At 44.4% G+C, this 12,184-nt stretch overlaps 2 protein-coding genes across 3 annotated transcripts in view; one reads left to right on the top strand and one right to left on the bottom strand.

The window, feature by feature from the left end:
* UTP20 (UTP20 small subunit processome component) overlaps positions 1–6,808 on the top strand; it is a 59,445-nt gene extending 52,637 nt beyond the window's left edge. For both annotated transcript variants that reach the window (XM_010709539.3, XM_010709543.3), the window contains exons 56-62: positions 1,030–1,162; positions 1,938–2,137; positions 2,486–2,557; positions 3,051–3,320; positions 4,174–4,300; positions 5,829–5,974; positions 6,468–6,808. In XM_010709539.3, the coding sequence (XP_010707841.1) occupies positions 1,030–1,162; positions 1,938–2,137; positions 2,486–2,557; positions 3,051–3,320; positions 4,174–4,300; positions 5,829–5,974; positions 6,468–6,623 (1,104 nt within the window). In that variant the 3' untranslated portion in view covers positions 6,624–6,808. The remainder of the gene's footprint in view (positions 1–1,029; positions 1,163–1,937; positions 2,138–2,485; positions 2,558–3,050; positions 3,321–4,173; positions 4,301–5,828; positions 5,975–6,467) is intronic.
* A 443-nt stretch (positions 6,809–7,251) lies between these two features.
* On the bottom strand, positions 7,252–12,178 carry ARL1 (ADP ribosylation factor like GTPase 1). Its single transcript, XM_010709549.1, has 6 exons — positions 12,137–12,178; positions 11,326–11,463; positions 9,648–9,729; positions 8,781–8,892; positions 7,951–8,129; positions 7,252–7,634 (listed from the first exon to the last, which is right to left on the bottom strand). Exons 1-6 carry the CDS (start codon positions 12,138–12,140, stop codon positions 7,604–7,606), a joined length of 546 nt encoding a protein of 181 aa, XP_010707851.1. The 5' UTR covers positions 12,141–12,178; the 3' UTR covers positions 7,252–7,603.
* Between the last annotated feature and the right edge of the window lie 6 nt (positions 12,179–12,184).

The raw sequence follows: 12,184 nt of genomic DNA on the forward strand, positions 1-12,184 counted from the left end.
TCTAAGATCACCTAGTCCAACCATCAGCCCATCCCTACCGTGCCCACTGACCATGTCCCTCAGTGCCACATCTACCCTTATCTTGAACTCCTCTAGGGATGGTGACTCCACCACCTCCTGGGCAGCCTGTGTCAGAGCAGCACCACTCTCTGAGAAGAAATTGTTCCTAATATCTGAACTGAACCTTCCCTGGCACAGCTTGAGGCCCTGCAGCAGTGTGTATGTCCAGGCAGTTTCCCTGCTTGTGTGGTCTTTGCTGTGGTGGCAGGAGAGAGGGGATGGAGGAAGGAATGGCAGAACGCATGTCTAGCACTGGGATGGCTTAGGATGTGTTCAGTTAGGAAACAGCCTCTTATCATGCTGACACCTGTTTAGCTAAGAAATGTCTGCTTGGTACAGAGATCAGTGTAAGCATGGCAGGTCAGAAGTGAATCGCTTGTGACTGACTACCTTTGTTTAGTGTTGCCTACAACTTTAACTTTTCTGATGAATTCCCTTCCCGTATTTCAGACTGTAGTTTTGTTGTTTGGTGGTTGTTTTTGTTTTGTTTTGGTTTTTTTGTGTACGCAATTAACTCAGAATGGCAAGGCTGCCTCAGATCCTGCATGGCATGTGGCACTCCCAAGGGGATCCCAGACACTTGGGGAGTTGCCGTGTGTGCTACTGATGTACCTGGAAAGCACGCTGAGCAAAGGAGGAGAGCTGCAGGGGTGTGGAGATTGGCAGGAGATGAAAACATCTGCAGTGATGAGAAATGCCCTGTGATCATCCCCTGTGCTGCACTGTGGGAGAGGCATGGGCTGGCTGCATCCCACTAGCTGGGACTGCAGGCAGTCAGGTCCTGCACGCAATTCAGTAACACACAGCATTGTTCTAATGGAGCTTCTTCCCTTCAGCTGATGATAGAAATTGGGTACAGGTCAGTCCTCTGCTTCCTTGCAGTGTTGATCTGAAATGCACCCGGTAGGGAAAAAAACACTTATCTTCACACCCTCTCAAGCACATTTCTGGTCTTGCTGATTTTCTCAGATAACTGAGGAGGAGGAGGAGAAGGCTGCAGATAGGCTGCTGTTCAGCTTCCTTGTGCTGGTGACAAAGCTGATCTCAGAGTGCAGCTTCATTCAGCTAACCAAGCATGCAGACATCGTCAGCCAGATCTGGGGTGAGTGTGGAGAGTTATGATATCTGTGCTACAGGGAAGATTCTTGGAGTGCCTTGGGTTTCTTCACACCTCAAGGGAAAGAACTAGATGCTGTCACACAAGGTTCATGTGCTGCAGAATTCTCATACGTGGCAGCTGCTGGGCAGCAAGAGTAAATTTTAATGGAAAAGGTTACGTAGCTGGTGAAAACAATAAGCCATCTGTCTCAGTGCTGGGAAGTATTTCCTATCCTCCCAAGAGCAAAGACTTGTGAATGATGGCATGTTTGGCCATAATTACAGCCACTTTGATGAAAACTTTCAGTTCTTCCAGGAAAAGATTTCCCTGATGAGATCATGCACGCAGCCAGTGATGACATGTGATAACGACACTGTAAATACTATGTGCCTGCCATCATGATAAGGCCCAGAGATCATCTGATTCCAGTGGTTTCTGTATGAGAGAGATTCTGCAGTGTCAGTCTGCCTTACTGTCACTTTGTCGACTTGCTTTCAGTTGCTTTATTTGCTGACAGCAGGAGTGTTTCTGGCTGGGTTCTGTCTTCAGCCTGCCAGGTGCCCTCAGTGAGAGACAAGGTAACCTTGGCAAGTTCTGGATTTGCTTTGGCTCAGCAGAGATCCTAGGAACAGTTTTATTATAATCTAAGCATATGAGCAGTTTGTTTCCTTCATTATTTTACTGCAGTGTATGCTGTGGTAGCTCTAGGAAGGATGCGGTGCTTCTTCTGCTCTAGCTGGCCCAGCTCCTGTACTGAAAGAGGTTTTCTCTCCCCTAGATCATGTCCAGTCTCACCTCTGGCATCCTCACAGCTGGGTGTGGCTGACAGCCACTCAGATCTTTGGCTTGTTGTTTGCATCCCACAAACCAGAAGACCTTGTCACCAAATGGAGGGAAAGGCAGACAGTGAAGAGGAAAAAGCCTTCAGCAGAGCTGTCTGCATCCACATTCTTCCTGACTGCTGAGCTGGACAGAAAGGTGATAGTGTCTGTGCTGCTTCTTCCCCTGTGCCCACACCTGTTTCCTGCCTGAGACACAAAAATAACTTCAGTAGCACGATTCTTAGTTATTTCTGTCTGCTGCCTAATCTCGATCACTGAAAGCATTTGAGTAAGTGTCTGTGCTGGCGGGAGGGGGCTTCTCTGGGGTCTTATTCTGAAAAACACAAAGATTCCCTTCAGGATTGCAAGATGGAGGCAAAACTTGTGCTAAGCCAGTTCACTGATATCCCTGGGAACCACCTTTGGTGACTGCACAACGCTGCTGTGGGGTTCTGCTGCTGGCTTCCTCTCATATCACAATTCCTTCCCTGTTTTGTCCCACCAGGTGAAGGAACTTGTGTTTGCATTCTGCCATCAGCTGCGCTCCAAGTTCCTGGACCAGTCTCTGGGAGAGCAGGTAGAAGCAGCAGCCTGTCTGGGGCTGTGGTGGGGGCACATGAAGCAGTGTCATCTCCTGGTCAGGACAGAAGTGCTGCTCAGGGCTCTGGTGTCAGTCTGCTGGAAGGGTGAGGGTGGGGGTGATAGACATTTTGGGCACCATGCAGAGCAAGACAGCAGTTCCTTCTGTCCAGCCTTTGCCCAGGGAGAGTCTGGCCTCTCCATGGAGAAGGGCAGTCAGACCTGAGCAGGCAGCCAGATCTCTGGTGCTGTTTCCCTGCTGCAGCACTGAGGTCTTGGCTGCTTGCTTGTTGGGAGCATTTGGCCCAGCTTGATGCTCTTGCTTGAAGGTTTGATTCCACTGTGCACCATCCTGTGGCATGGAATTGAACCCAGTTCACGGCCACTTACTTTTATAGACCTAACATTGGCTCTTGGCTACCTTTGGTCACTGCTGGTGCTGGCACTGTGGGAACCCCCCAGTGACTGACTGCTCTGTTTTCACATTTCAGGTTATAAAGAATTTGCTGTTTGTTGCCAAAGTTATTTACTTGCTTGCACCTCCCTCAGAGGAAGGTGAGCAGGCCGAAGGAGAACTTGGCTGTGAGGTGGAAGAGCAGGAGGCTTCTGAAGATGAAGAAGAGAAAGATATTTCTGCTAAAGGAGAGGGAGAAGAAGATACAGAAGAGAAGGGTCGGCCAGCCACGTTGATATGGCTGATGAAGAAGCTCTCTCTCATGGCAAAGCGAGAAGCAGCATATTCTCCCAAGATCCCATTAAAGGTGAGAGCGGGATTAAACCAGCACTTTAATGCCACAAGCACTTGCACGGACTCTTTGCTACCAAAGGCTGTTGGGAACTGATGCTGAGGTGAGGAGTGGTAGGTGTTGATGGAGAAACCAAGCATTTCAGGTTGGGATTCTAGGAAGGCCTTCCACCAGTTTGCTTCTGCTTTGCTGTTGCTTCCAGGTGGTGGAAGGTGGGAGCCAGCGGCCACCAGTGTGCAGGGACAGAGTGCTGCCTTTACAACATGGGTGTCCAACCTTTTGGCTTGTCTGGGCCGCACTGAGTGAAGAGGAATCGTCTTGGGCCATGTATAAAACATGTAATATAGTTCACATATATAGGTACCAAAACTTATTTTGTTCTGGTTTTTATTAAAACAGAAGAAGAGGCAACCAAATTAGAAAGCTAGCAGATTGGACATGCATGCTTTGAAAGCTTGACAGTGCTACTTTTATGTGGATGGGGGAATGGCAGTGTGAAATTGTCAGAAGAATGGGAGGCCATGTGAGTAACAGAAGAAACACTGTGATTCCCTGTGATGCAGAGGGAAAGGCTGAGCTTTTCATATCTTCAGCTGCCCTGGTACAGGACAGTGACAGAACAAGCTTGTTTTTAAAGTGTTACCAACTAACAAGTGAAGTTTTAGCTCATACATTTACAGATCCCACGGAGCTGTGTCTCATCTGAAGGCTGTACTTGACTGCACTGAGACTTTTATGCCAGCAGTGAATTTCTGACAACTGTCTGAAACACCTTGTACATTGAGATGCGATGCGCAGTGTTCTTGTAGCTGCTCACTTAGGCAGTTTCTTTCTTACCTGCTTTTGTGTTCCATGCACTCATTTTCAGAGGAGCTGCATCTTTAAGTTCCTCGGAGCAATCTCAGTGGATCTGGGGAAAGACAGAATCAAGCCGTACCTTCCAACAGTCCTCACTCCTTTGTACAGGGAGCTGAACAGCACCTATGCAGAGCAAGGTAAGTGATATCCTTCATCATGGACTCCTCTTGTCATCCTTTTCCTCTGTTGAGGAATAGATGCCTTTAACAGTGAATTTCACCTACTTGCAGTTTAACCAAAATATCAGGAGAGGAGGAGAACGTATGACAGCTTGAACAAAAATGTATATGCTGACAAAGAAAGTCCTGGTGTTAGGCAGGCTCCTGTACATGAGCGGGTAAAGCTTGAGCTTATGTGGAAGAAGTATAGTGCTCAAGGGTGGACTCGTGGCTGCAGGACTGACTACTCAGCAAGGGGAGGAAAGGGGGTGCAGGTCTCAGAGAAGCCAGGACAAAGCTGCAGCCAAGTGTCTTTTTTCTCAGTTGCCATATTAAAGTCTGCTGTGAGGATTAGGAGCTCTTTTGAAATAGAGCATCCTGAAAATGAACTTCAGTGTGTGTGTCATGCATATACAGTGACTGAAAGAGAACAAATGCTGCAGCGAGGGGAGGAGAGCTGTCTGCTACAGGATTGATGCACGCTGTGTGTGCAAGTAGGAATGCACCTATTGAATTTCACTCTCCAGGTCACTCTGCTCCACTCACTTTGTCTGAGCAGAAACCGTGGTTCCTCCCTGGGGACCGGTGTTTATTTAAAATTCTTAAGGAAACCTGAAGGTACATGAGGAAAATGAGAGCAAAGATTGCAGGGCAGCCTCAAAATTTAATTGCAGAGCAGTGAATCTGTGTGTGTGGCTTGTATGAAATGATGCTGGATGGAGAAAGACCAACTAATTTCCAACGATGGACTCCTGACTTAAGAACAATCTTACGTTGTTCATGAGTGTTTTAAGTCAGGCAAATGCAGTGTCAGGATAAGCACAGGCCATAAAACAAAACACAGCCATACATTTAGAGTAACGTGTGCCTTGAAAGTATGTTGTGCATCTCTAGAGTGGATACAAAAGAACTGGAGAAAAGAAGAAGGGCAGTAATGGGGTTCTGGTAAGGAACAACTGACTGGCCATTATTTATAGCAGAGTTCAAAACAATGTAGCAGAGATTGGCAATGGTGTAAGAGGATAAAGAAAGATGAATTTCTTGCTTTCTGTGTCAGCACATGAAACACCACTTGTAGCCCTCTAGGAAGGCTGGTAGAGAACCAGCAAATATTTCTTAAGTTGCACCAGAGGAGGTTCAGGTTGGATATTAAGAAAAATTTCTTCTCCTAAGGAGCGATCAGGTATTAGAACAGGCTGTCCAGGGAACTGGAGAAGTCACCAACCCTGGAGGTGCTCAAGAACCATGTGGAAATGGTACTGAAGGACAGGGTTAGTGGGGAAATACTGGTGGTAGGTGAATGGTTGGACTAGATATAATCTTGGAGGTCTTTTCCAGCCTTGGTGATTCTCTGATTCTGATTCAGTTTTTGGAACTGTGCCTGCAGAAATACTGGGCAAGATCCATCAGTAGGAATGTCTTTAGTAAAAGGGGTAATTCCCTATTGGGTTCTTGGCTTTTACTCTATATGCTGAAAGGATGAAGCTAGTTTATTTTGTTTTATTAGATCCAACACTGAAGAACCTTTCCCAAGAAATTATAGAACTGCTCAAGAAATTAGTCGGTCTGGAGGCTTTTTCGCTTGCTTTTTCTTCTGTGCAGAAACAGGCCAATCAGAAAAGAGCTATGAGGAAAAAGCAGAGGGCTTTGCAGGTAAGTTTATTCTGCTTCCTCTTCTGGGAAAACAGGGCTTTTCTAAAGGCTTGAGAGCATATCAGGAGATGAGTGTGAGGGATAACTTCATCCTGAATTGAAAACAAGAAACTACTGAGAAAGTGATTAGGCACTGCAACAGTCTTGCCAGGGCAATGGTCACAGCCCTGAGCAGCCGGAATTCAAGGAGCATTTGGAGAACGCTCCCAGACCAAGGGGTTGTAGGGTGGTCTTGTGCAGAGCTAGGACTCGATCATCTTTGGGGACCTCTATAATGCTGTGGTTTTATTTAAGGTAAATAAACCTGTGGGCAGGTTTTGACTGATCCTGGTGCCCTGCTGTTTAGGTTACTTGAGCAGCAATAAATGTGGCTCTAGCAGCCAGAAGACCCTCATTTCTGAGAAGCCTTGGTGCACTGCCTGTCAGGCACACATTTCTTGGGAACTGTCTGACGTTTACAGTTTTAACTAACAAAGTATTCTTTTTCATTCAGACTGTGGCAAACCCTGACATTGCTGCAAGGAGGAAGCTGAAGAGACACAAGAATAAAGCAGAAACGAGGAAGAGAAAAATAGAATTCCTGCGCCCCAGCTATAAGGCCAAGAAACATCGCAGTCATGCACTGAAAGACTTAGCAATGGTGGAATGAAAAGTCTTTTCATTCCCAGAGGATTAATTTGTAAAAATGAATTTCAAGCTAATACTGTTGGGGAAGAAAAAAAAAAAGTATTTACATATTTTAATTGTATTTATTTGTATTTTTTTCCATGTCCTGTTTTTCATCTATGGTCTTAAATAAAAGCTTTCTAATAAAGCTTAAGGGTTTTTTTTGTTTTTGTGTTTTGAACTTTTACCTCATGTTTAAAAGATGGGTTATATGATGACTGCATTCATGCCTGTGCCCCTCCTATCTTCTGGAGAAAACAGACTGCACTGACCTTGATCTGTCTTTCAGCTTTCCACAGCTGTAGGGAGAAAGCTGACTCAGTTCCAGCTAAGCACAGAGTATAGAAAGAACAGCTCAGGGAAGAGGGGAGTTAAGTTATGGCCGGGCCACATCAGGGTAGCAGGCAGCTATTGAAAAAACAGAAAAAGTGATGCTATGTTAACAAGTACAGCTGTTAACAACTGTACTTTATTGTAACTGTACCTGAACTGAGGGATGCTGAAGCATAACAACATCAGCTTAAGGAAACCTCCCGCAACATTCAGCCACGTCTGTTATAACTGCAGCTGAACTCAACTCTGCTTCTGCAAGCAACCAACACACCTTTGAGTACAGCTGATCATTGTGGATTTTATTAGTGTTTTAATTACACAAATAGAGTAACCACACCAACTTCAAACTACCCAGTGAATGGAAAAAGAATATATAAATCCCTTTGCCCGCCAAAAAAACGTTCATACAAATTATTAAGCACATCTTTAAACACAAAGAAAGAAAATGAAGATCATAATGTACACAGACATCCACTTGGTTCAGTTTTCTATCTGAAGAGAGGCATCCACATTACATGACCCAAATGCAAACCTGCCCTATTTACAAGTACTTGTGGCCTGACCATACTTTACTGCAGAAAGAGAGATGCTGGACGTAGTTGAAATTTCTTGGCAATTGTCAGCTTTGTATCACTGTCTACTCTTCAAGGCTTCCACCAACCTAGGAAAAAGGGTAAACCAGTTTATTGAAAAGTCATTTCAGAGATGCCAGGACACCTGTAGGAGTAGCCCTTTCCACTCATGTGGACTCTTGTTTTAAGATGACTGCCGAGAGCAATACAGCCCTAGCTAGAGGGCACAGCAAACAGGCAAGTCTTGAAACGCTCATCTTTCTGTTCTCACAAGTACCAGGAAGCTCTGCAAACCTGCAATTCATACCTTGCTTTTACATCACACTTTCCATCTTTCTTCTTTACAAAAGAAGATGTGTTAAAAGACACCTCGCTAATGAAGCTAACAATCAGATTTTTACTCACCACTCCATTGCTTCATCAAGCCCAGTGCCTTTAGTAGCAGAGGTTTTGAATATCTGCCATTTTCTGTCCTTCAGTGCTGGTAAGCCCAGTGCATTTGCCATTTCTGTGGGAGTCATGGCCTGTTCCATGTCCTGCTTATTTGCAAAAACCACCAAAATGGCTTTCTTCAATTCTTCTTCCTAAGAAATGAGAATCATGCCAAACTATTTGCCAGGATTTTAAACTAAATTTATATATGCAGAGAAAACCCGTAGGACAAAAAGCAGCTTCTATCATGACTCTCCTCCAGTTTGCCAATTTTAGTGCATTACCAAAAGAACGACATCTATTTTGAATTCCATTTGCTCCCACATCACATAGAAGCACTTTCAAAACAAGGCAGATTTCATAACATAACAGCACTCTGTCAACAGGAGGCAGATTTAACAAGGCATACTATTAAAAAGCTTATAGCACTTAACACATCTTCCCTTTATTACTGTTCCGTGCACGTTCTTCAGCTTCACTACCCAGTAGGACACCACTGGAATTCCTTCAGGGCCTGATTTTCTACCACTGATGCACTGAGCAGCTGTCCTTGTGGACAGGCAAGTTTTCATGTGACCAAAAGGCTAAATGTAACCTACTGTCCAGAGAATTACTGTGCAGAAGTACAAAATACCTACAGCACATTGAGCTTGCTTCAGTTAGAAGTGCTGCACGGGCCTGTTCTGAGGGCTGAAACTTCACAACTGAACGTGATACCACTGAATCAAGTTTCACACCTGCTCCAAGAACTGTAACACTTCATTTCCATTTCACTGATATGACCATCGTTCTCATTTTCTTACCTCCAGCATAGCAACAAGCTCTGATTTTGAAGTGCCAATTCTGTCTCGATCACAGCTGTCCACTACATAAATGACTGCATCTGTATTGGAATAGTAACACCGCCAGTATGGTCTGCAGAAGACAAAAAAGCCATTTGAAGGTTTAGCAGTACTCTACAGACACATAACGAAAAACCAACCGGAGGAAGTAATAACTCTCTCTGGGGTAAAAAAAAAAAACAAAAAAAAAAGAAAGAACTTATCATCATGAGGTTATGAAAAGGACCTGAGTGGTACAAATAACCACCAGCAAAAACTAAGAGGAGTTTTTTTAAACAGCTAATTCATAGAGGTATGTAATTCCTGAGGGTCACAACCATCTTTTTCAGGATTACTGCAGCTAAAAAGGAAAAGGAAACTAGCACTGCCCCTGATTGAGCAGTGTTCAAAGTGTGATCCTGAGGAGGGCACACAGAGGTCCTGCACAAACCATTACAATTATACATGGAATGGTTTGTTAAAAAAAACTCAAAGCTCACTACTCAAAAAAATTATTGCCTATGTTCAAATACAGTCTTATAGTTTTGCACTCTTAAAAATATGAATATTTAAATATAAACGTTCAGAATGCTGCCTAATTCCATGCTACACAAGTAAACTAGCTTTTCAAAGCAGAACTGTATACTAGTGAAATTAATTCACTTGTAGTCCAAAACAGAGGAGGCAGTAACAGAACCCTGTCAAACAAAAATGCTCTTTTGTCAACGAGCTGGTTTTAAACTCAAAGGAAACAATTGTTAGAACAGGCAGCTATGAGAACTTTAAGAACTTTGCAAGCACTTTTTACAGAAATTAGATGATATTTTTTCATTTTTAGACACATATTACCTTATGCTTGTCTGTCCTCCCAGATCCCAAACTTGAAATTTCAGATTCTTGTATGTCACTGTTTCAACATTGAAGCCAATTGCTGAAACAAAGTTACACAATTTTACTGATGATCCTTTTTTTTTTTTCCCCCTGAAATACACTTAGTTTAAAATCATGGTGCCTAAAAATTCTTCATGAGCAACATAGTCATGCTCACGTCCCTTGAGAAGTCACTCCACCCCAACAGGCATTTATGGCTGAAAATAATGCATCATAAACATATTACAGAGACCTACCAACAAATGATAAAGTTGTTATAAATGAATATTAGTGTGTCTGAAAGCGTCAAAGGAAACAAAGCAGCAGCTTGCTTCCATAACCAAGTACACAACTGACAGCGATAGAATGCTAAGGAACATATCCTACATGTCAACACGAGATCTGTGGCCTTGAAAGACCACAGCAGACATTGCTCCTCAGCAGAAGGCTTTATATTGTGATATCTGAAAGACGGCAGTAAAGTTACAGCATATACAGCTGTCATTCTTTTCCCTGTCACCACAGAGAAACACAGAGCAGGAAAACAAACAAACGTGGACTGCCTGAAAGACCTGACCAAAGTCAATCAGTTCATCACAGCCACTCAGGAAGACTTCAACAGATGTGGCAAGGATTCAACAACCAACATGCTCTGTCCTTCATGTTACACCCCCATCTAGTTCATGTTACACTACAATTTAGACTAAATATTAGGAAGAAATTCTTTACTGTGAGGGTGATGAGACACAGGAACAGACTGCCCACCAAGGCTGTGGATGTCCCCTCCCTGGAAGCATTCAAAGCCAGACTGAATGGGGCTCTGAGCAACTTGGTCTAGAGGAAGGTGCCCCTGCCTATAGCACCAGGGTTGGAACTAGATGGTCTTAAAGGTCCCTTTCAACCCAAACTATTCTGATTCTATGATCTCAGCCAGAAAACTTCAGCACACAAACCTCAGTGTTTGTTATATGTGGGTATGACTGCATGAACACTAGAACAATTGGTGAAATTACTTATGTTTTAACTAAATATCTCCTACTATGACATCTCATACTGAGTTGCTACACTTTCTACAGAATGTAGAAGATAAGAAGAAATGCAGGTAGTTTTCTGTGTTAAATAGAAGTGCTTATATAACAAACTTAAGACCATTATCAGTAACAAAAAGTGAGAATCACAGAATCACCATGGTTGGAAAAGACCTCCAAATTCACCCAGTCCAACAGTCCATCTACCACTAGTATTTCCCCACTAAATCACATCCCTTAAATTAAATAGGTGTGACTCATTGATGCCATCCTATGTAAAATTTGGTATGTACAGTAACAACAAACTCTAGAATTCACATCAGTGTTATGTTTAGAGACAAAAAAAATCAACAGTCCATAGCTACTAGTTAGAGAAGCCTACCAATCATACTAACAACCTTGAGGTCAAATACTTTTTGCATTCAGTAGAGCAGCGTAAAAAGATTCCTTTTTGTTGTATTTCTATAGCACACCATAAGAGCGTAAGAGAAGTTCTTAAACGTAAGTGCCAGACTGCAACAACATAAGGTGCATTTGTTTACAAAGTAAGCAGGTGTGAGTTCAGCTGACAAAGCTGACATACCAGAGCTAACAAATCAGCTGCGTTTAGTAACAGAAAGACTGCTTACTTGGAATGGTGGTAACAACTTCTCCAACTTGTAACCTGTACAGGATGGTTGTTTTTCCGGCTCCATCCAGCCCCAGGATGAGAATCCTCATCTCTCGAGTTCCAAACAAACTGGAAAAGATGGTGGAGAAAAAGCCCCCTACAAAAAATAAAAGCAGAACAGAAAGCCACCTCCACGTCAGCTGGCAAAGCAGAGGCTGTCCTTCTTACTGAACAGCAGCACATCTCTTATATTCAGAGAAAAAAAGGCAAGTTCTGAGTGCTGAACCACATCCTTCTCTCGTAGCCTCATGCAATTATTTTATCACAAATCTCCCCGGCACAACGAAGCTTGCAGCAGCATCGAGTTTCCTCATTGCGGTTAGTTTTCTCATTTGCTAAAATCTGAGCCATCTCCTCCTTTGTTTGCATCGGCCTCTGCCTTGTCAAAGCAAGAGACCACCACACAAGGACACTGCGGCACAAGAAAGCACACCTTCTGACGCCTACGGTCTCTTCCGGGACCACCTGCTTCTCCTTCCTTCAAACGAAGCGCAATTCTGCGGATGCTCACCAAGTCACCCCGCCGACAAGCACCCACCATGTCGGAACGGCGCCGTGAGCTCCATCGGCAGAAAGGCGGCACGCAGCTCCCCGCTCTGCGCACCCTCACGCCATTCTGCCACACGAAAACTCTGCTCTAACGCCACGTCCGTGTAGGTTAGACTCGCACGAATCGCTCAACCCCTACATTCGGGGTCTCCGCCTCCCTCACCGCTCCGCACTACAAGCACAACCCGGCCCACCGCGCACCCCTGCCCCGACGCCCTCACCCATGTCGAGCCGCTGCGCCGGGCCCTGCCCGCCTTGCCGCTCCTGTC

Source organism: Meleagris gallopavo, chromosome 1 (assembly GCF_000146605.3).
Source record: "Meleagris gallopavo isolate NT-WF06-2002-E0010 breed Aviagen turkey brand Nicholas breeding stock chromosome 1, Turkey_5.1, whole genome shotgun sequence".
Taxonomy (NCBI): domain Eukaryota; kingdom Metazoa; phylum Chordata; class Aves; order Galliformes; family Phasianidae; genus Meleagris; species Meleagris gallopavo.